The following is a 23768-nucleotide window of genomic DNA, read 5'->3' as shown; positions in this document are numbered from 1 at the left end:
CTGTCCAGGGTGTACCCTGCCTCATGCCCTATGACAGCTGGGATAGGCTCCAGAAAAGGATAAGTGGAAGTGAATGGATGGATGGAGTTTGGGGCCTTATACATAAATACAAAATGTCAAATCCCCAAAAAACATTTCTTTAAGTATTTACAGATTAGATTCTTCATTTCTAACCCTTATCCCAGTTAACTAGTGATGGGATTTCCGGCTCTTTTTAGAGATCCGGCTCTTTCGGTTTGGCTCACTAAAAAGACCCGCTCTGAACCGGCTCTTCAGGTTGTTTTGTTGCTTTAATTTATTTATTATTAACAATAATATTAAATTATGCACAAAAGGAATTACTAACGTAAAAAAAAGTGGTTTTATTTATATATGTTTATATATAAATATATGCGGTGGCCCCTAGAGACAAAACACGTACAAACTCCAAAACACATTTCTAGCATTAACTGAACTTCCAAAGCAGAGCTACTAGATCACTTAAATTACACAATTGAAAGCATGCGTGTATTGTTTGTGTATTTATACACAGGCACTCATATATATTTAAATAATTTAAAAACAATGTTCATTTACCTGTTATTACCACACACCAAATCCGGTCGTTGGTACTTGCTGGCTTGTGTAGCCACTAGGTAACAAAAGCTCAACACTGCGCCCTAGCATCCTGGAGCTAGGGCGCAGTGCGCATCCTGGATCCTTCTGTTGTGTTTTGTACGTGTTTTGGAGTTTGTACGTGTTTTTATGTGTTTTGGAGTTTGTACGTGCTTTGTCTCTAGGGGCCACCGTAAATATACTTTTATTTATTCACTCCACATAAAATGTAATAAATAAATCATATAATACAAAAATCAACTATTCACATTTCAACTTTTAACTATTTAAATTTTCAGCTTTTTCCTTTTACAAATTTAAAGTGAAACAACACAAAACACTGCAAACCACAACACAATTAAATATAAATTAAAATATGAAAACAATAAGAAGATGCATATTCTCTGTCATATGGACCTGCATGAATAAACTTTCTGAATCCTTTATCATCTGCAACTGAAAATAGTTGTGGATGATTACTATACCTTTCTAATGTGACGTTGTTGCCCCTGACTTTCTTTCTCTCCCTCCTGCTCTGTTCCTGTGCTACTGAGTGTAACTACCGCCCCTCCCCCCTCTGCCCAGCGTAAAGCACAAGGCTCGAGTGCTGAGTGAAGCAGAAAAAAAGTGCGAGAGAGAGGCTGAGAGAAAGAAAAAACAAAAAAAACCCACGTGACAGCTCGCAATAAGGACTCGCGTCGTTCACGTCAAAGATCCGGCTCTAAGAGCCATTTCGTTCGCGAACGACCCATCACTACAGTTAACTCGTTTTAACTGGGATAAGGCCACGTTTTATTGCTTTTGTCCTTGCCACGTTTCCAGAGCTTAAGCTTAATCTTCACGTGCTTCATCCGAAGCACACTTTCTGTGTACTCACTACCTAATTTATAGCCAAAGTATTCACTCACTGTCTCTGTACTGTTCTGCTAGCTTAGCTTAGCTCGTAGCCGACTCGTTAGCACCATGGCCACTTCACCTGTCCCTCCTGCACTTTCTTGCTCATTGTGTCAGATGTTTAGTTACTCCTCGGCCTCCTTTAGCAGTAATGATATCTGTAACAAATGTAGCATATTTGCAGCTCTGGAGGCCAGGATTACTGAATTGGAGACTCGGCTTCGCACCCTTCATTCACCCGTAGCTAGCCAGGCCCCTGTAGCTGGTGCAGCCGAAGATAGGGTAGGCCCCGCTAGCTGTTCCCCGGCAGACCCCAAGCAGCTGGGGAAAGAGGGCGGCTGGGTGACGGTGAGGAGGAAGCATAGTCCTAAACAGAAGCCCCAGGTACACCACCAACCGGTTCATGTGTCTAACCGTTTTTCCCCACTCGGTGACACACCTGCCGGGGGTCAAACTCTGGTAATTGGTGATTCTGTTCTCAGACATGTGAAGCTAGAGACACCGGCAACCATAGTCAATTGTCTTCCAGGGGCCAGAGCAGGCGACATTGAAGGAAATTTAAAACTGCTGGCTAAGGGTAAACGTAAATTCAGTAAAATCATAATTCACGTCGGCAGTAATGACACCCGGTTACGCCAATCGGAGGTCACTAAAATCAATATTGAATCGGTGTGCAACTTTGCTAAAACAATGTCGGACTCTGTAGTTTTCTCTGGTCCCCTCCCCAATCAGACCAGGAGTGACATGTTTAGTCGCATGTTCTCCTTAAATTGCTGGCTGTCTGAGTGGTGTCCCAGAAACGATGTGGGCTTCATAGATAATTGGCAAACCTTCTGGAGGAAACCTGGTCTTGTTAGGAGAGACGGCATCCATCCCACTTTGGATGGAGCAGCTCTCATTTCTAGAAATATGGACAAATTTATTAAACCCCCCAAAATATGACTATCCAGAGTTGGGACCAGGAAGCAGAGTTGCAGTCTTACACGCCTCTCTGCAGCTTCTCTCCTCCTGCTACCCACCCAAAAACCCATCTCCATAGAGACTGTGTCAGCTTCCAAAAAGACAAAAAACAAACTAAAAACCAGCAACAAACAACTTAAACATGAACAATTACAAAGAAAGAACAATACAGTATCCACATCTGAACCAAAGAGTAAAACAGTGAAATGTGGATTATTAAATATTAGGTCTCTCTCCTCCAAGTCTCTGTTAGTACATGACTTAATAATTGATCAACAAATTGACTTACTCTGCCTTACAGAAACCTGGTTGCAGCAGGATGATTATGTTAGTTTAAATGAATCAACACCCCCGAGTCATTCTAACTACCAGAAATCTCGAAGCACAGGTCGAGGGGGCGGTGTGGCAGCAATTTTTTCACACCAGTCTATTAATTAATGAAAGACCAAGACAGACTTTTAATTCATTTGAAAGCCTGATGCTTAACATTGTCCACCCCAGCTGTGAAACTCAGAAACCAGTCTTACTTGTTGTCATCTATCGTCCACCTGGGCCTTACACAGAGTTTCTGTCTGATTTCTCAGACTTTATATCTAATTTAGTTCTGAGCTCAGATAAAATAATTATTGTGGGTGATTTTAACATCCATGTAGATGCTAAAAATGACAGCCTCAACATGGCATTTAATCTGTTATTAGACTCAATTGGTTTCTCTCAAAATGTAAAAGAACCCACCCACCACTTTAATCACACTCTAGATCTTGTTTTAACAATGGCATAGAAACTGAACATTTAACAGTGTTTCCTGAAAACCCTCTCCTGTCTGATCATTTCCTGATAACATTTACATTTACAATAATTGATTACACAGCAGTGGAGAGTAGACTTTATCAAAGTAGATGTCTTTCTGAAAGCGCTGTAACTAAGTTTAAGAATATAATCCACCCACTGTTATCATCGTCAATGGCCTGTACCAACATAGAGCAGAGCAGCTATCTGAACGCTACCCCAACAGAGGTCGATTATCTTGTTAATAATTTCACCTCCTCACTACGTACGACTCTGGATACTGTAGCTCCAGTGAAAACTAAGGTCTCTAATCAGAAGTACCTGACTCCGTGGTATAATTCTCAAACACGTAGCCTAAAGCAGATGACTCGTAATCTGGAGAGGAAATGGCGTGTCACAAATTTAGAGGATCATCATTTAGCCTGGAGAAATAGTTTGTTGCTTTATAAGAAAGCCCTCCGCAAAGCCAGAACATCTTACTATTCGTCACTGATTGAAGAAAATAAGAACAACCCCAGGTTTCTCTTCAGCACTGTAGCCAGGCTGACAAAAAGTCAGAGCTCTTTTGAGCCAACCATCCCTTTAACGTTAACTAGTAATGACTTTATGAACTTCTTCACAAATAAAATTTTTATCATTAGAGAAAAAATTACCAATAATTATCCCACAGACGTAATATTATCTACAGCTACTCTTAGTACCATTGATGTTAAGTTAGACTCTTTTTCTCCAATTGATCTTTCTGAGTTAACTTCAATAATTACTTCCTCCAAACCATCAATGTGTCTTTTAGACCCCATTCCTACAAAACTGATCAAAGAAGTCCTGCCATTGATTAATTCTTCGATCTTAAATATGATCAACCTATCTCTAATAATCGGCTATGTACCACAGGCCTTCAAGCTGGCTGTAGTTAAACCTTTACTCAAAAAGCCATCTCTAGACCCAGCAGTCTTAGCTAATTATAGGCCAATCTCCAACCTTCCTTTCATATCAAAAATCCTTGAAAGAGTAGTTGTCAAACAGCTAACAGATCATCTGCAGAGGAATGGTTTATTTGAAGAGTTTCAGTCAGGTTTCAGAGCTCATCACAGCACAGAAACAGCTTTAGTGAAGGTTACAAATGATCTTCTTATGGCCTCTGACAGTGGACTCATCTCTGTGCTTGTCGTGCTAGACCTTAGTGCAGCATTTGATACTCTTGACCATAATATCTTATTAGAGCGATTAGAACATGCTGTAGGTATTACAGGTACTGCACTGCAGTGGTTTGTATCATATCTATCTAATAGACTCCAATTTGTGCATGTAAATGGAGAGTCTTCTTCACACACTGAGGTTAATTATGGAGTTCCACAGGGTTCAGTGCTAGGACCAATTCTGTTTACATTATACATGCTTCCCTTAGGCAGCATCATTAGAAGACATAGCATACATTTTCACTGCTATGCAGATGACACCCAGCTCTATCTGTCCATGAAGCCAGATAACACACACCAATTAGTTAAACTGCAGGAATGTCTTAAAGACATAAAGACCTGGATGGCCGCTAACTTTCTGCTTCTTAATTCAGATAAAACTGAGGTTATTGTAGTCGGCGCAGAAAGCTTAGAAATATGGTATCTAACCAGATTCTTACTCTGGATGGCATTACCTTGGCCTCCAGTAACACTGTGAGGAACCTTGGAGTCATTTTTGACCAGGATATGTCCTTCAACGCACATATTAAACAAATATGTAAGACTGTGTTCTTCCATTTGCGCAACATCTCTAAAATTAGAAATATCCTGTCTCAGAGTGACGCTGAAAAACTAGTTCATGCATTTATTACTTCCAGGCTGGACTACTGCAATTCATTATTATCAGGATGTCCAAAAAACTCACTGAAAAGCCTTCAGCTAATCCAAAATGCTGCAGCAAGAGTACTGACAGGGACTAGAAAGAGAGAGCATATTTCTCCTGTTTTGGCTTCCCTTCACTGGCTTCCTGTTAAATCCAGAATTGAATTCAAAATCCTGCTCCTCACATACAAGGTCTTAAATAATCAGGCCCCATCTTATCTTAATGACCTTGTAGTACCATATCACCCTATTAGAGCACTTCGCTCTCGCTCTGCAGGCCTACTTGTTGTTCCTAGAGTATTTAAAAGTAGAATGGGAGGGAGAGCCTTCAGTTTTCAGGCCCCTCTTCTGTGGAACCAGCTTCCCGTTTGGATTCGGGAGACAGACACTATCTCTACTTTTAAGATTAGGCTTAAAACTTTCCTTTTTGCTAAAGCATATAGTTAGGGCTGGACCAGGTGACCCTGAATCCTCCCTTAGTTATGCTGCAATAGACGTAGGCTGCCGGGGGATTCCCATGATGCATTGAGTTTTTCCTTTCCAGTCACCTTTCTCACTCACTATGTATTAATAGACTTCTCTGCATTGAATCATATCTGTTATTAACCTCTGTCTCTCTTCCACAGCATGTCTTTTATCCTGTCTTCCTTCTCTCACCCCAACCGGTCGCAGCAGATGGCTGCCCCTCCCTGAGCCTGGTTCTGCCGGAGGTTTCTTCCTGTTAAAAGGGAGTTTTTCCTTCCCACTGTCGCCAAAGTGCTTGCTCATAGGGGGTCATATGATTGTTGGGTTTTTCTCTGTATCTATGAAGTGCCTTGAGGCGACTTTTGTTGTGATTTGGCGCTATATAAATAAAATTGAATTGAATTGAATTGAACTCCTCTAGAGTTAATGTTGAAAAAATGTTGTAACAAAGGCTTAATTTGACTTCAAATTACTTAAATAAGGGCCTTTGCCGCCCAAGGGCCCCGCTCAGCCCGAGCCGGATGTCACCACGCGCCTGAGGGGCCCGTCACGGGAGTCGGGAAAGCACTGGGGATTTATTGTTGTTTGGATTATTTTGCATCACTGTAAATAAACGCACTGCCTTCATCAAAGAGTCCAGCATTTGGGTCCTCCTTCCCCCTCATCCCCACGGCTTGCCCTGGCAAACCGTGACAATAAATGCCACATACTGTACTAATGTATGCATATTTCATGTGTTTTTACTTGATGTAGGTTTGAGAGAGAGCAGGGATGGAAGGTGTTGTGTGTGTGTGTGTTTGGGGGGGGGTGTTCTTACTACTGCTGCATATTATTGTGGAAACAAATCTTTGTATGATGTTGCAAAAACAATCATATTATTTTAAGAAAAAAAAAAGAGACAGGATATAGGGGTATTACTGGATCATGTTCACACAAAAGAGCTTTAGCCTGCCTGCATTTATGGATGGCATGGCAAACTAAGTTCACAGACAACAAATTGTGGAAGTGTTTCTGAGCCACTGCAGTGACTTCCATGGCAGAATCATAACAGTGCTGCTTGTTTTCAGCTTGTCTGTTGAGTACAGACATTTCTCCAGGTTCTACGAATGTTTTGATCATATTATATACTGTAGATATATTTTACATATTTATCTATCGTTGCAATTTCATTTTTATTATTTTTAGTTGCAAAATGTTCCTTAAGCTGTTTATTTTAGATGTCACTTACTTTTTCAACTATTAGTTGTCTCTATCCCAAATTTCTTGACACATTCTGTTTTTAGTTACATTTTACAGAACATTTCAACTTTTTCAGAAATCAGGTTATATTTACAATCAAAGGTTGGGTTCAGCCTCTTGCCCTGATAAATATATGTGGAAGAGAAGACATGGATGGAAGGATGGAGGTTGTGTTTAATGTTTTGGCTGCTATAAAACAGGAATTTCCCAACTTTTGAGATTGAGTATTCATTAAGTAACTATCCTTTTTAGTCAGAACACAATTTTTACTAATGGGTTCTTTCAACCTCTCAAGATATTAATCTTGAATACGCTGTTGAAGATTACTTCAACAGCGTATAGTTTTGTACAGTTTCTGCTCATAAGCAATCGCTAAATTATGCTTTTACTCATTGCAAAAACAACCAAGACCTAAAGTATATCCAGCCAATGGCTTTTTTTGGGACAAACTCCAACATATTACAGTGAAGTTAAAGCACATCAATAAGCTGTATGTTACTAGCTCTTGGTGACCCTCAGTTCTTTTTCTAGTGTGGCCCTGAAAAACTGAATTCAAAAGCTGAACTGATGCTGTGTAAAAGCATGTGCAGATTCCTGATTGCTTACTTTTTTGTTTGCTTGTTTTCATATTTACGTTTCACATCGTCAAAAGACAACCCAATAGATAACCCTATCAAATACAAAATGCATTTTTATTTTTAAATTGGTTTCATTTATTTAATAATGAATGAATAGTTATTTGTTAGGGGGAAACCGTTATCCAGATCCTGTGTGATAAGTAATTGCCCCTCTTGTTAAATCATAAATTAACTTTGATTAAACACATTTTTTTGGAAAGCTGATGTCAGCTTCATTAAGCACACTCAGTCCTGATTCTGCAGATTTTAGATGCGTCCAGCAGGTCCTGGGCTGTGTCCCAATTCAGCGTCCGCAGAGTACGCGCACTTCGCCGACTACGTACGGCTGGTACTATGAAGTACGAGAAGTGCGGAAGTGAGAGGCTTGTGAAATGGGACGGCCTGGCCTTCGTCGCGCTGCTCAGGTTGCCTAGCAACCAGGGGCAACTCTAGGATCAGAGCTTTGGGGGTGCTGAGCATCCAGAGAGCTGCCCAGCCAGGCAAGATAAACCTGTCTCTGTCAGTCCCTGCATCCTTAAATGTTGTCCCGAGTTCTCTCTGACTGTCACTTTGGTGCATTTAAACCCCTGTTCCTCCCTGTCCTCATCGTCTGTTGTCTTCGTCTCCGTTACCAGTCATCATAATTTTACCATCTCTGTGCAAGTCTGCAAATTTCTTTATTAAATCATAAGATTCTTAAATTCATCAAGTCTCTCTGCCTGGGTCCTCGTCACAAAACATGACATCATTGTTTTGGACATTTTAACAATTTAATCCCCACATTTGTGAAAGAAAAGCAAAACACTTTTTTGAAAAGTCTGTAACATAACCATCAAATCTGATATAGGTTATTTAAATGCTGCAAAAGAAGAATGGATTGGAATAGAAAAAATATATATCCTAACCTTAATTACTGCGGGAGAATTAAAAAATGAATTATGCTCATAGTGAGTAAAAAGTAAACTGAGTGCATTTTTTGGACAGAGATTCACTTTTAATGTGTATGTATAATATAATACAGATACATAAAAAATACTCCCAAAACAGAATAAATTATTTCATGCTTTCATAGTGGTACTTGGGAGAGCTTGACATTTTTTCAGGTGGTACACACTGTAACAAGTTTGAGAAACACTGATAAGTGTATGTGTGCTTTTGGAAAACATTTAAAGCTGCTGTACAGAATCTTTGAAACAAGCTTAAAACATTTTTAGAATATAAACAGAGCATCTGCTTCTCTTTACAGCTCCTCACTCCACCAGGGCTGTTTGGCAGTTTCTGCGCAAATGTGATGTACGTACTGCGGCAGTCATACAGACAACTGGACGGTCCAAAAGTTGGCCTACCTATTACTGGCTGAGGTTTTAGTAGAGTTGTGGCTGAACCACATAAAAATATATCATTAATTTTAATCTCCCCAATCAATTATAATGTTATGTTGGAATGTTGTTAAAGAGGGTCAAAATGTTTCAACCCAGTTTGTTTTGCAGATTCTGTTTAGCAGCTTTAATATAGGGAGAACACAACTTCCAGATTGTGTGAGTAAAATTAGGTTTTTTCTCTTTGTCAGTTTAACAGTTTCTGTTTTGCCTGTCACTATTCCCTGTCTGTTTTCTTACCTGGTTCTTCCTGACCTTGCCCTTTCTCCTCACGTTCCCTCTTTCCTCTCTCCCTCTTTGGACTGACAATCATACACAAATAGATTGTATTCAATTAGATGAAAAATTATTAAGATCGCTAACAAAAAGTCCTCTTTCAGTCTACTTTCAACCAGAAGGCAAATAACCAAACCACATGAACATCTAATAAAAGATATAAACATTGAAACACTGATCCAACAATATTCTTGATTGACGGATCATTTGATTTTACACTTTTACCTGAATGTGGCTCCTTTTTTGAAAAAAAACCTTCCTTATATCCATTATGAACCTGGCTGTCTCTCTGTACACACACACACACACACACGCACACACACAACAGGAGTTATAAGGTTAATGGGCATTCACTCAGTTAGCTAGTTAGTAGGGGTGCAACAATACTCGTATCGATATTGATCCGTTCGATACAGTGCCTTCGGTTCGGTACGCATATGTATCGAACAATACAAAATTTTTAATTTATTTTATCAACTTTTCTTCTGACGATGCTGTCTGTGTTGAGCGCTCAGTGGATCTGCGCTCGACATTGCAGCCTAGGCGGAGTAGTCGAACGCAGATTCACTGAGCGCAGCGCAAGCTAGCGAGACAGAAGCTAAGCTCGTTGCAACATGGCAAATTGAATCTCCCCCACCATAATTCAGATTTGGCGTTTGGAACTATTTTGGTTTTTGTGTGACGTATGACCCTGAAGGTAAGCGCGTCATGGACAAAAGTAAAACAGTATGTCGGATGTGCCACGCAATGCTCAATTACATTGGTGGGAACTAGTGCGTTAGCGCAGTTTGCTCGTTAACGTGTTGACGCCGTCCAGCCCCATGCACGGGGCGATCGGCGGTAGCTCGTTAACAGAGATTTGCTGTGTTGTGGCGTTAACGTCATTTCAACGAGATTAACGCTGACAGCACTAGTGGGAACACAACGAATATGACTGCACATTTACTCCGACATCATCCTAGTGCAAAGACAAGTGGAAGCAGACAAAAACAACAAGCACACATGCTACAAACTTTACCCGAGTCATTTAGACAGCCGTTAGCACATGATTCTCCTTATGGGGACCTGATATGTTTAATATGCTGCTGAGGATATAACCCAGAAGAAGCGTATAGTATAGCTTTTATTTTGGAAAGAGCCATTTCTCTGTAATAAACTCTCTTTTCCAAAGATGAGTGATTTCTCGATCAGATAGATTTATTTTATTTATTATTTTGTTGTTTCAGCAACATTAAATTTAAAAACTGTACTTTTGAGTTAAAATATATATTTATAATTTTAATAAATGACAAATTAAAAAGGCATGAACATTTTTTTTGTATCGAAAAAATATCGAACCGTGACACCAAAGTATCAAACCGAACCGAACCATGAATTTTGTGCATCGTTGCACCCCTACTAGTTAGTATCCATTTCAAACAGGACAGTGGTAAACAACAGCAGGCTGCGGACAATTTAAAGTTTTAGATTTTAAATAGGCTGTATACATTTCAATGGGAGCAACAGGGCGGTCAAATGTCACTGATTTTACTACATAGCTGGACAGATTATAGAGTAGCAAACATTGTCGGAAAACACGTTTTCAACGTGTTTTCACGTACAATGTTACAAGCTGAACTAGACACATTTGCAGGTTACCTGGGTGTAATGCTTTTCAGCTAAAAAGAAACATGGTCTGACTCCTACCTAACTATATAAAGAGTAACTGAACAGCGCCCCTCGTGACCCTGAAAAAGAATAAGTGGAAGCGGATGGATGGATGGATCAGGTATGTTTGGATAAAGATTTTATCCGGTTATTTCATAAGTAAAATAAATAAATAAAACCAAAGTCAGCAAAACTGATGAAGTGTTTTATGACCACCTGTCAAATAAAGTAAAACAAGACTAAATAAGATCATACAAAATTATTTAAATGTTGGTACCTGTAGTCTGTTTGCTGAAACACTGTGCTAAACCACTGATAGAAAAAAATAGTACTATGTAGTTATATATGTAATATTTTATAGTATTAATGCGTATTTCTAATGTTTGAAACCTAGCACCTTGAGGCGACTGTTGTGTTTTGGCGCTATATAAATAAAATTGAATTGAAAAATTGAATTGTCTGAAACCATAGATAATATCAAAAATGTTTTTTTAATCATGCCAAATCTATAACCTCAGTCAAAATGCAAAGTACTGAGAGGAAGCAACACACTCTTTTACTGACATTCTACCCCAGAACTAACTAGACTCCAATGAATGTAAAGAACACCATGTCCCAGATACTTTTTATTGGGTAATAAGGACTGTGAACAATGAAAACATGAGAAAGTTTGGATTTTTTTAACACCATCAGAAAAGGGAACATTGGACCTCCTATGCACACACCTGGTTTAAAGGCTTAAGAGTACAGAAAAGAAAAATACGTCTTATAGTAAACATTGGTCTCAACAATGTACACTACCAATAATATTTCCATGAATTCATCTTTTTTTTTTAAATCAACAGATGAAACATAAATTAGCAATGTGTGGATCAAAGTTAAATAACATTAACACCCAGCTCAGGTGATGCTTCCATCAGTTGGATCCATATCATATACAATATCTATATCTGTACAAGCTGAAAAACTCAAGAAAATATATGTCACAAAACATATTAATGTAGGGCAAGTGTACAGAGCTTTAAGGAGGACATCACACTAAAAGAGAGATATGGTACCTGGAAAAAACTGTGTGCAGATCTTTTTTCAAGTGGCATATAAACCGTCACTCTATGAATTAAGTGGAAAATTTAATTATGTAAAGCAGTGTTTTAATGCTTCACTCTACAAAGGATGTTTAGCCAGCTGAAAATATATTGCCTGTTGAAAGCACACTCCTGCTGCTGGATGAGTCGTCACATTGACGATGGTGTCTTCTTCAACTTTTTACGATGAGAGCTAAGAGGGTTTTCACATATCCTTAGGTAATGAAATGAGCTCTATCTATGGAACAGCACATAAACCCTGGGTCCTGGTAAAGATTAGAAATTTAACAAAGTGGGAGATGAAGATTTGAATATTTAATGTGAGACCTGAGCCTCACTCCTGAAAGTCAATGGAGATCAAAATTTGTTTTAGTTTAAGACATTCGGATGAGATGAGGTTTTGGAGGTAAATGCTTCCACACAGCAGACTTTTCTTTTCCCTTCCAAAAGTAAGGAACCTTGAGTTAATACAGAAGACTGCTACATCGATATCTGAAATGTGACTAATAGGACTGCTGTGCATGTCCATGCCTGCTGTGCTGCTTGCTTGGAGCTCCGATGTTAATCAGTCCAAGTAAAGAAAGAACATATTTTAAAAAAAAACAACAAAAAAAAAAAACCCTGCAATATATAAATATATTCAGACAGCTCTGGTGGAAGAGGCAAGTGAAGGGTCAATTCTGGTCTGTCGAGTAATTTGACAGAGGGAAAAAGTGATAACTTGTGTATGATGTTGCCCTCAGGAGAAGAAACCTGCTAAGCGTTTTATGGAATGGAAGATTCTTGTTCAGTTTGTAAGTCACATAGGAAACAAAATGAACCGAGCCACAGAACTTGCAGATTTAGGATACATCAACACTGAAGTTTCAATTTTCTATTCCTGAGACATTTATAGCATATACAAGGCTTCCAGGATATGAGGACACATCGACACCACGTGGTCACCAGTGCTGATGTCCTTTAACTTGTTTGTAAAGACCGATTTATGCTTTCTCTGTCTGAGGTCCAGTGTTGGGTAATGTTACTTCTAAAAGTAACTTGTTATATTGCATAATTACAGCATTAACAACTGAAAACTAATTACCTTTAGAATATTTCTGCATTCAAAAAAATAAACCTTTCTATTTGAATTTAGTCTGGGTACACTAGTTATACATCTAGGAGTGTAATCTACTGTAACTCTGAATGTAGCTGATAGTGGCAGCTTGTGCTCGACCACATAACCAGAAACACACCTCATTTCCCTCAGAGTGACGGGTTATTGCAGGTGCTTCTTCAAAATGTGAACAGTAGTTCTCTAATGGCTCTGTGGTGTACTGGTTAACACCTTCACTTTACATGGAAGAGGAGCTACAAACACAGCCAGGGGGTCACAAGCTACTCCTAGTGCTGGTCCTCAGCTCGGATAAATCGGGTGTAAAATGTACTGCTTTGGGAATGGATAAGGGGCAGCTGAAAGTACCCAACTCTAATATGTGACTTTGCACTTTACAACACGATACACCCAACACTGCTGAAGGACTGATGTAGGCTTATATCTGTAGGCCATATAAAAGATGGATGAGCAAACATGAGGGGGCAAAGGCTGCGGGTCCATATGTACTCCTGGTCCTGTAACAGTGTATGGGAAAATACCTAGGTGAGGGCCGAGGGTCAAACACTTTCCTGATGAGTTTATGTTATCAGTCACTCATTTTGGGTCATATTTAGTCCTAAGTAGAGATGGACCGATCCGATATTACGTATCGGTATCGGTCCGATACTGACCTAAATTACTGGATCGGATATCGGAGAGAAATAAAAAATGTAATCCGATCCATTAAATATCAAAAAAGCACCTCACAAAACTTGGCGACATGGCGAGCTGGAGCAGTGTGGTCACGTGATAGAGCGGCTGTGTGCATTTGTAGCCTGCTAGCAAACATTTCATCTCCGAGGAAGTTATCTCAGAGAGAAGTAAAGCAAGTGTGTAAGTTCATCTCTGAATGTTTGTAAAGCATTCCCGCGTTAAACTTAACAACCGATATATAGAGCAACTGCCTCTTCTCTCTCTCTCCTGCTGCTACTTCAATCGTGAAACTGCTTAATGATCAGCTGATCGGCTTTTCTGTCGCGAGTCCGTCTCTCTTGTTTGTTTTTGGCCCACTTCTCACCAGAAAGAGGAAACCAGCGGCTGAACAACAGCAGCATTATTAAGCTTGATAAGCTGTTGTTAGAATTTATTTAATATTACTTTCTAGACCAGGATCTTTTTCTATGCAGCTGACGGCTGGTAACTGTGCAGGGGCGGATCTAGCAAAGTTTAGCCAGGGGGGCCGATAGGGCATGAACAGGCAAAGGGGGCACAAAGACATACTTTTCTTTCTTATTCTCATTTAAAATATCTAGCTTTTAATTATTTAATAATTATCTGAATCTTACACCCAAAGTTTTAATCTGATGTAAAATGTATAGAAGTCCATTACTGTATATAGTAACTGTTAAGTCTAATATACCCTAGTACTTTTTAGTAGTAGTACTTTTTCCTTTGGGAAGGTACCATCTGTGCAGTCTGCAATTCTGTTGAAGAAAGATGTTGAATCTATTTAATTATTCTTGAAAAATAATTTATTTCTGTGAATTTTTTTAAATGCTGCAAAAGAAGAATGGATTGGAATAGAAAAAATACATATCCTAACCTTAATTACTGCGGGAGAATTAAAAAATGAATTATGCTCATAGTGAGTAAAAAGTAAACTGAGTGCATTTTTTGGACAGAGATTCACTTTTAATGTGTATGTATAATATAATACAGATACATCAAATTAAAGTTGATTACATTGATTAAGCATCATGAGGAAGAGGGTGGTTCCCTATTTTCTTTTGCTGGGAGTTTGCAACCCTATTAGTTAGGTTGCTTAATATTTCTGCTAAGTACTCTTTAAAATACCAGAATAGGGAGGATGGGGTAGGTTTAACTTTATTAGATTGATCAGTGTTGCTGATCTATGAAATATTTTGGGTGCAGTGTGTTTTTTTTTTGTTTTTTTTTTTTTTACATACAGGTATAACAGAATAGCTTTAGTGTTGTTGCTGTTTTTTAACTTGAGTATGAACTTATACAAAAAGCAGCAAGATATTAAAAAAAACAGTTTTACTGATTAAAAAACACACTATATCGGATTCATATCGGTATCGGCAGATATCCAAATTTATGATATCGGTATCGGTATCGGACATAAAAAAAGTGGTATCGTGCCATCTCTAGTCCTAAGTTGGAGAAAGCAGGATTATCTGAGATATGCTCATTGATTAACAACAAGCTGGCAGCCAATAAGTGTGTGATTTGTCCGATCCACACCGCACACCCGGCTTTAAAACGCCAAGATGAAGATGGCCAAAAAGCCTCATCTCGAGGCTTCAAAACGGGTGGCATGATTGACCGTGTCAATTTTTTATACAGGCTATGCTTGAACCAAAAATACCATAACTGATAGTTCTACTTTGTCCTCCCGACAGCAACAAAGAAAGGAGCCTGGTTCATTGTCTTTACTGGATGACATAAACAAGTCCAGAAACTTAAACTGTAGACGCCCGCATAAACAAGGAAAGCGGCCCAAACATCCAATGAAAGACATCAAAAATGAAATACTCGTGAATCACAAACGAACTGAATTGTCCTCAGAATTAGAGTTCATGCTGTCTGCACCATGAAAAACAAACACACTGTTGCTGTAAATTCTGGATTTCCACAAAACTGTGAGCATGTTTGAGTACATTAAATGAGAGTATAACACGCCTAAAACACAAACTCCCATAAGATCCTCCATTTGGTAGTTTGGCTTTCACACCTCCACCAGAATTGTCCTTTCCTCATGAAATCTCAGTCTGCACCAGCTTTAACAACACTTGAGCCAAACGGGCAGCAGAAACTGTTACCCAGGCCCGGACAGATGTGGTGTTGAGGCAACCTTTGGATCATGGGGCCTCCGTTTGCTTCCAAATGAACTCTGGTGGCAGCCTGTGCTGTGAAAGCAAACTGATTTCTATCAAGCCTATCTACTGAGCATCAATGCTAAAGAAAGCTGCAAGTCTAAACCCTTTGATATAACATGTTGTGCTTGTGTCCTAATCCATGTGAATCTGTATGCTTGATTAGAAAGTGGGTGTAACAAACCAGCTACACTGGAAATATACTCATCTTTCTCTCCATTGTGGGTACTGACATTCAGGATGCAGGATGACATTCAACAAAATAAAAAAAACAGAAGCCCATTCCAGCAGACCAGAACTAAACGGCAACAATGAATCATATTGTTCCACTCATATCGGACAAAATGAACTGAACTACAAGCATGAAAGTGACCTTTTTTGAGAAATCAGGAAACTGGAAAAAACCACCATCACTGTAGCTGTGGTAAAAGCCTTGAGTTTTATGCATTCTCCAAGAACTGAATTTATTTTAATGATAGCAAATTATTCCTCCTTTTTCACTGGAGCTCCTGGGAACCCCATAGGAGCCCTCAGGAGGTCCCAGATTCCACTTCTAGTAAGCCAACGCAGGCAGAGGCCACGTCCTGGGAGTCCTCCTTATTAGGCTGATAAATATCAGACAGCAAAGTGGCCGGAGTCCTTAGTTGCGGTTTGCTGTCGCTCTCAGTAGTATGTGCACCAGTTACTGTAATCGCTGGGCATCAGTCCACCGGTGATAAGCAGAATTAGGTCCACAAACCACCAGATTCCCAGGCCTCCCAGTGTGAGCAGCTTCCCAACCGCAGTCCCTGTGTGGCCCAGGCAGAAACGATCAACCCCGAAACAGCCCAAGAAGAAGGAATACAGCAGTGTGGTGATGAAGTAGTGTCCAGTGTATCTGTAAAACACATGGCAAGAATTTAGATGAGTTGCAAAATGTATTTCATTTACACACCTGGACCTCAGCCAGGTTCCAAAGTTGGAAAGAGTTTAAATCGGCATCAGTTCACTTTATTTCAGGTTGCAGCAAGTTACTGACATTTCACAGAGTCTGGTTACGACAATCTCATCATTTGTGGATGCCCCATATGGCTCAAGAAGGTAATAAACAAACACATAAACAGATATATATTTTAATCATAATGATGAAACAAGCCACAAGATTCAAAAGAAAAGGTGTAGACCACCTGCAGTTGTGATCTACAAGGAGCGGACAGAATAAAAGAAACACCTGCTCTGTATTGTATAATCGGTGGACGGAGGCACGGGGGAAACTGAGCATTTGAGCCTGGTTTATCCAAAGCCTGGGCGGCAGCACAGACTTTGTACAGGTGCTGCTTTGATTGTGCCCGTTCACTGCAAATGTCTGATGTCTATGCAGTTACTATAGAGATTAGCCTGATGTGCTCGTGAATCCTGTGTGTGGTGTGAAGTTATGAGGGCAAAAAGAAGTTGTGATCCTATGGCTAAACCTTGCCATCTAGTGGTGAGCCTATGCTTTGTCACTGTGGAAAAGTACCCTTCCTCGGTCTTTAAAGCACAAATGTTCCTCTATAAAAGATCCATGAGAGCAACTTGATTTTGACTTTATAAAAACCTCCCTGCGGAGAAAATTACTGAAGAGGCAAGGTGGATCGTATTCATTTTGAAAATAATGTATACATCAAGAAGTGACCATATCTGGGTGAGATTGTGGAGTTCTGACTAATAAGGTAATGAATATGTGCAGGATCCACAAACTACATAACATACAGAGAAGTACAGCTGCTAATAGACTAGTACACCAATTTCACTGACCAAAACCACAGCACAAACATCTACCACAGAGCAGACCATGTTATTTGTCAAACACTACCACAACAACCAGCTGGTCTGTGCAAAGTCAGGCAGAGTGCACATGAGGAAATAAATAACTACACATATGTATCCATACATATGTGTAGTATCGGTCAGGCTCTGAAGTCTATGGCTATCGACTCAATTTTGGAGCCAGCCTCAAGTGGCCATTAGAAGAAAATGCCCTTTTTGGTCCTTGTGTACTGGCTTCATTTTTCAGGTCCATAGGTTACTGCTTGGTTTCAGCGGCAGCAAGATGATGACAAACACACACCAATAAATAAATACATATATGCATACATACATTTTTAAAAAGTTCATTAATAGCCCGAGAAACACAACAAAGGTCTCAAGACACTGTTTAATTCTGTGTAAACAACTGTTATTCCAGGCACAGAGTGAGTCATCCTCTAGTCGAAAGGTCAGGGGTTTGATTCACGGCTTGAATTCCAGTCTGAATGTCAATACATTCTTGGACAGGATACTGAACTCCAAATTGCCCCGATGTATCCGTGGTGGTGTGTGATGTTCTGTAGGAACGTCTTTGTGAATGTAGCCTGTAGTGTAAGACTGCGTAATTCAATTTCTAGAACAATAATTTTAAATTAGTCAGAATGTTATCTAAAACAAATGTCAGATTTCAAAGCTTCACAGTTAGAAGATCTCTAAAGTGGCAAGCTGTAGATAATAAATATTACATCACACCTTCAAAATACGATTTTGGTTAGAGCTGTAACTAACTGTTATTTATCAACTTTGAATCTGTCATTTATTTTTAGATGCCGCAAGTTTAATCATGATCATAAATAACCCAAAGAGTTCATAATGTGCAAAAGAAAAATATTCTCTTATGGGAGGCTGAACGAAATAGCTGTGGTAGTTTCTGAAAAAAAACTGACTTCAAATTAGGTGCCAATTCACTTCCCGTCAGTCAGCTGATTAATTAGATGTTTCATCTCTGATTTGGACATATGAAGGTGTGTGTATAGCATGTTAATCATTCCTTAGAGTCTGACAGGAAGAGATCATGCCTGATCAGTGGCTTGAAGTCTAATTTAAATAACAATTTGAGGCTCCAGTCCTGGCTTCAACACCACCGCACAGCTGCTAAGAAATCATAATCTTCTGATAATGTTAATCCTAGCTAGGTACTGAGGTCATGCCATTGTGTGTCAATTTCCTTCTGTCTGTCAGAAACTAAAGGCCAGCCAGACCTTATCATCCAGATAGCAGAAATGAAGTCAATTGATTTTTTGCAACGCTACAACCTTTCAGGTGCTGCAAACACCTTCAAGTCTTACATTTTCAAATGGAGCCTCTTAGTCATACAAAAACATCAGTCTAGCACAACCATCATCCCTGGCTCTGGCTTCTCTCATAGCCCCTTTCCATTAGTACTTACTCAGATTGGCTGAACTTGTTTTCCATTTCACTAAAGTACCACCTAATGTGCGCATGCGTATCCCATTATGTCGTGATGAGTTTTTGTCAGATTCTGGGACAATGGTGTTGTTTTTTGTGCAGCCAATTCCCTTGTTGCCGGGTTTCAAAAAGGGCGGTTTTGATTTTTGTGAGGGAGACACTCTCATGACTCAAGTGATGCCACTGACTAGCCAATCTGTGGTATACAGTAAGTTGACACCTTTGGATCCCTTGGAGCCCCAGCAGAGTTCAAATCAAATCAAATCAAAATGTATTTATATAGCACATTTAAAAACAACAATGTCAATCAAAGTGCTTCACAAATTAAGAGCAAGTAAAATAATTTACCAACAGTGAGACAACAGCAACACAAGACAAACATAGAAGAAGAAAAAAAGTACTACAAAAATATGTTACTTTTCTGAAAAGTAATGCAGTACATTACTTATTAATTACTCACTAAAGAAAACAATTTATTACACTACTCGTTACATTACTTTCATGATACTCTGAAACATGACCTCCAATGCATTGGGACTAGAACCACCTGAGAAGCCTCACTGTGATCGCCACTGTACAAAAACATACGTGTAGAAGTGGAGGCTACAATGATATAAGCCTGACTGCTCATCACTGTCTGTGGGAGATCAGCTGGTACGGGGTCAAGAACCAAAGTTGTGTTAGCAGCATAATGATGCTATTTCTGTCCTGGATGCGGTTTGCACTTTACCACAGGGCTGTTGTCCATTAAGGCAATAAAGTCAAAGTAATGAATAAGAGTAAAAAGTTCAGTAAAGCAAGCTGTCCTTATCACAACTCATCAAAAGTTTTTGAGCACTTATTGTAGGAAAAGCGCACAGGAACAAACACAATTTTGATGTTTGTTCAGGTTTTTTTTTGTCCCCGCCTGTGATGGCTGCCCTTATAGCCACACAGTGGTAAACGCTTATACATAACTAAAAGAGAAAAGAATATATTTTCTTTTCTTCTGTTCTTCTGTACAACGTATTTTACACACTTAAAATCCTTTCATTTTCTCAAAAATCGACAGTGTGCCTTATGTAGGAATTCTGGTTGTGCTTACTGACCTCAAACCAATTTTATGCAGCACACGGCGCGCAGAAATCTGTCTAAAAATGTTCAACTTTGGTAAGCTAAACATGATATGCCATGTTCTGACTGAGAGATTTCTGAAAAAATTAAAACGTACAGCTCTGCTATCACTTCCAACATAAATGAAGAGAGAAAACTAAACAGCAGTGATGTTTGTAGGATTACTGAAGTTGGACTAGCTGGTGTATAATGATGTCCTACGTGATTGCTAGCAAAACAGCTACATTAGCATAATATTAGCACAGTGAAGCTGAAGGATGAACGCTAACATTTTTCCATTCGATAAAAGTTAACGTAGCGTTTCTGGTGGTTAGGGACAAATGCAATTGCATGGCAGGATGCTATAAATGGACCAAACTTCAGTCAGAAGGACAACTGAGATAATCCATTCACAATACGAGGTTAGTCATTGACATACTGCAACAACATGGGGATAGAGCAGCTGCGAGAGAATTTAGCATTAATGAATCAATGGTACGGAAGTAGAGGAAGCAAAGTTTTTGGCTTTCCCCATATTCCAAAAGTGCGTCGTCTCTTTGCTACTACTGTCGCCCAGCATAATTTGCAGATGATATTGTTTGCAGCCGCTGCAATGCTTTCAACCAAAACAGGTGCCGCTTGGTCACACCATCAACATGTGCTATTGCGGTAGAGCGGTATAGTCAAAATCTCTACCGCTGGCCAAATTTATATTGTTTCTACCGTATACCGTTTATACCGCCCACCCCTACTCCTGACCTAACAACACCGTCAGACAAAACACCCAAACACAAGCTACAAGTTCATAGAATCATCTCAACAGGACAAGGCTCAGCTGTACATCTGCATCTAAAGGATAAAGGTCACTCTTTCCAGAATGCTGATGTTCGCATTTTGGACAGAGAAGACAGATGGTTTGAGAGAAGTAAAGGAGCCTCATAGCCTCATATAGAAGCTATGAGCCACCTACAGTGCAGTCTTAAGATCCCTTTCCTGGCATTTTGACCCCACTCACAATTTGCTTCAGGTGACCTTAATAGCTCGCATGATGGTGGGGTGTGGCAATGTCTCACAGAGGTTTGACTCATTGGACCTGGAGACAAAAATGACTAATATCCTTTTAAATACTTTGGCTCATTTGACAACTCACATGCTCAACAGTAGGTCAATAATAGTCAACAACCCTTCAGAGACCACCTTCAAAGGGGTGCAACCATACTAGGAGTTAAGTAGCTGGCCCGCTCAGCTTGTTATTTTAGATCTGAAGAAGCCTGTTGGATGACTTCATAAACCTGAAGTGCAGCGGCCTTCGTTTTTCAAGTTCTCAAGACTACCATGACCTGGATAACTAAAAACCTGGACAGACATTCTTTTTAACATACATACTGTAAATCAAAGCCCAAGTGATTCCTGTGTTCTGGTGTAATGGAAATACTGAGCAAAGCAGCTGATTCATGTTTACATTCACTGAACAATAATCTGTTTGTTCTACATATTTTGGATGCATATGGACACAGAGGCAATGTTTGAACATTTGAATATGATGCAGATCCACTCTAAAATGAACCCAGAGAATTTAAGATGGTTTTATATGAAGTAACAGCTGTTTATCCAGTGTGGCATCTCTTACTTGATGCAGGGTACATTCTCTCTGAGGAACTCTCTGGGTCCGGCACATTCTATATCATCGAGTGCAGTGCAGAAAACCCGTGTGTGGTTCACCTCTTTTTGGGTCTGGCCACCCCACTAGATAGAGATAAAAGGCGCAAAGTCAGAGATGTTCTCGATTACTCAACACTAACTAACAGTATAATGTCCTAAACACCAACAATACCTACCCCGATGCAACCAACATGTTCCATCTCCTGATAGGCAGTGTAGTTGCCCGCGTGATCCACAGGGTCTTGACAGTAGATGAATTCCTCCGGTCTTCACCACACATTGAATTTAGAAAGAAAGCAAAAGACACAGAGGTATAGTTTTAAAAAAACTACGGTGTGCAGTCAAGCCAAACTGAAATGTGTAAAGACAGCCCGAGTTTTGAAGATATTATATTGGAATCTATCAACAAATGTTTTTTTTAACCAAAAATAAGTTTGGGAGGGGAAATGCGGTGCTTCCAGTTCAGTGTTACTGGTGCGTAAGTAGGCATGAATTGGCAGATTTATAAACGTAGTCCTGTGTCAGTTTAGAGTTAACATTGCCCAATGCTAACATGCTAATAGCTACTTCCAGTTAACAGCATCTCTGAGTTACTTACAGATAACTGCAGAGGACAACAGGTGACGGAGGTTTGTACTCGAGATCCGTATAGTTTGCACTGTCGGGCGGTTCGCTGGAGGGGAGCAAAGTAGAAACCGGACCGGGAGAAGAAGCAGGAGTCTCCGTTGTCGTCGAATTTTGCGAGTGGATTCCTTCCAAACATTGTAACAATATGGCCGTTAATAGCAGCAGGAACTGTCCGCACATCAGAATATAGCTGACCGAAATCATTGTCACCTCCAAATACTACTAAACTATTCCTCAAAGCTGCTCATGGTAACAGTTGGCTAGCCACATTCAGCTAAAGATGTTTGTTTGGATCTCGATGGCCGTCTCGTGTGAATGGCGTCATCAATGAGCGTCGCGAGATGAAAGTCGTTTCCGTTGGGCCACTTTTTTTTTTTAATCAAATTGGCTTAACACAGTGGAGGCTCTGTCGTGGTTTGGGTCTCTATTTCAGCCTGAGGTATAGGGACCATGTCAAAATTGATGGAACACAGAAGGGATCCCAAACATACTGCAGATGCAGTAAAAACATACATGGATAGAGCAGGCTCATCATGACAGATCCAAGTCAAAATTTTCATTTGGTGTGCCTCCTCAACTCGTATCTATAAACAAGCTGCAGCTGTGTTTTTAAGTACAAAAAAATGTATTGGTTTGTTTTGCTAGTGATGCTTGAATGGCTCTACATTGTTTGTTTGTTTGTTTGTTTGTTTTTGGTTTGTGAACTTGAATTGTTTTATGTGTGTATTGTATACGAGTATTGCATTGTATATAGTTAAACAACTTTTACAACTTTACTAGCTGGAATAACGTCAACTGAAGATTGGGGAAGCCAATGCAGAAGTCCCTTAAACGTGTATTCTATCTGAAGGCCACCAGATGGCAATAGATGCGGTTGTGAAAAAAACTTCTGGTTCTGTTGAAGTCTAGTGGGAAGTGGCTCTGTCCTAACCTCTGTAAACACTTTCATGCTGGGTTTATCAGTTCAGTCCCTCACTTGAATAATTTTGAATAAAAAAAATCAAGTCTATTTTGTAAATCTTGGTGATATAGTGTTTTAACATGGAGGACTATTTGTGCAGAAAGACCTGGGTGAACACTGTGGGTAAATAACCCTTGGCTTCCTTTCTCTGTGACCTCAGTAAACACTTCCTTCAGAACTTTAGAGGCTAGTTTCATATTCTATGAATAAATTATGGTCATTATTAGAGTAAGAAACATGGATTACCCAGGGCATGCTTCTGGGCTAATGACTGGTCGATTACAAGTTGTGAGCATCAAGAAGTTCTGCATGTCTTTATAGTCATTAAATCATTATTCATGTAATACATCAGACAGCATATCATTTCAATCATGATCTAAGATGTTATTTATTAACTAATTTACATTTTACATTTCCACAACAAGAATACT

At 39.6% G+C, this 23768-nt stretch overlaps 2 protein-coding genes across 2 annotated transcripts in view; one reads left to right on the top strand and one right to left on the bottom strand.

Annotated features, from left to right (window-relative positions):
- The window catches only part of LOC146507221 (tetraspanin-4-like), a 547388-nt gene that overhangs the window by 472965 nt on the left and 50655 nt on the right, over positions 1-23768 (top strand). The gene's annotated exons all lie outside the window — the stretch shown is intronic.
- tm2d2 (TM2 domain containing 2) lies at positions 11310-22709 on the bottom strand. The gene is made up of 4 exons (XM_085180891.1): positions 22348-22709; positions 21926-22016; positions 21718-21833; positions 11310-16635 (listed from the first exon to the last, which is right to left on the bottom strand). The coding sequence occupies exons 1-4, from the start codon at positions 22578-22580 to the stop codon at positions 16422-16424; spliced, it is 654 nt and encodes a 217-aa protein (XP_085037017.1). The 5' UTR covers positions 22581-22709; the 3' UTR covers positions 11310-16421.

The sequence above is a fragment of the Neolamprologus multifasciatus genome, chromosome 12 (genome assembly GCF_963576455.1).
Source record: "Neolamprologus multifasciatus chromosome 12, fNeoMul1.2, whole genome shotgun sequence".
Classification (NCBI taxonomy): domain Eukaryota; kingdom Metazoa; phylum Chordata; class Actinopteri; order Cichliformes; family Cichlidae; genus Neolamprologus; species Neolamprologus multifasciatus.
Note: the sequence above shows the minus strand (reverse complement) of the source record. Positions and strands in the feature narration are given on the sequence as shown.

Bases quoted from the DNA above. Each gene is read 5' to 3' on its own strand.
- tm2d2 (XM_085180891.1), bottom strand. From the start codon at position 22,580: ATGATTTCGGTCAGCTATATTCTGATGTGCGGACAGTTCCTGCTGCTA. The intron at 22,017-22,347 runs GTAAGTAACTCA...TGTGTGGTGAAG, and splicing joins GTTGTCCTCTGCAGTTATCT to ACCGGAGGAATTCATCTACT. The intron at 21,834-21,925 runs GTAGGTATTGTT...ATCTCTATCTAG, and splicing joins AACATGTTGGTTGCATCGGG to TGGGGTGGCCAGACCCAAAA.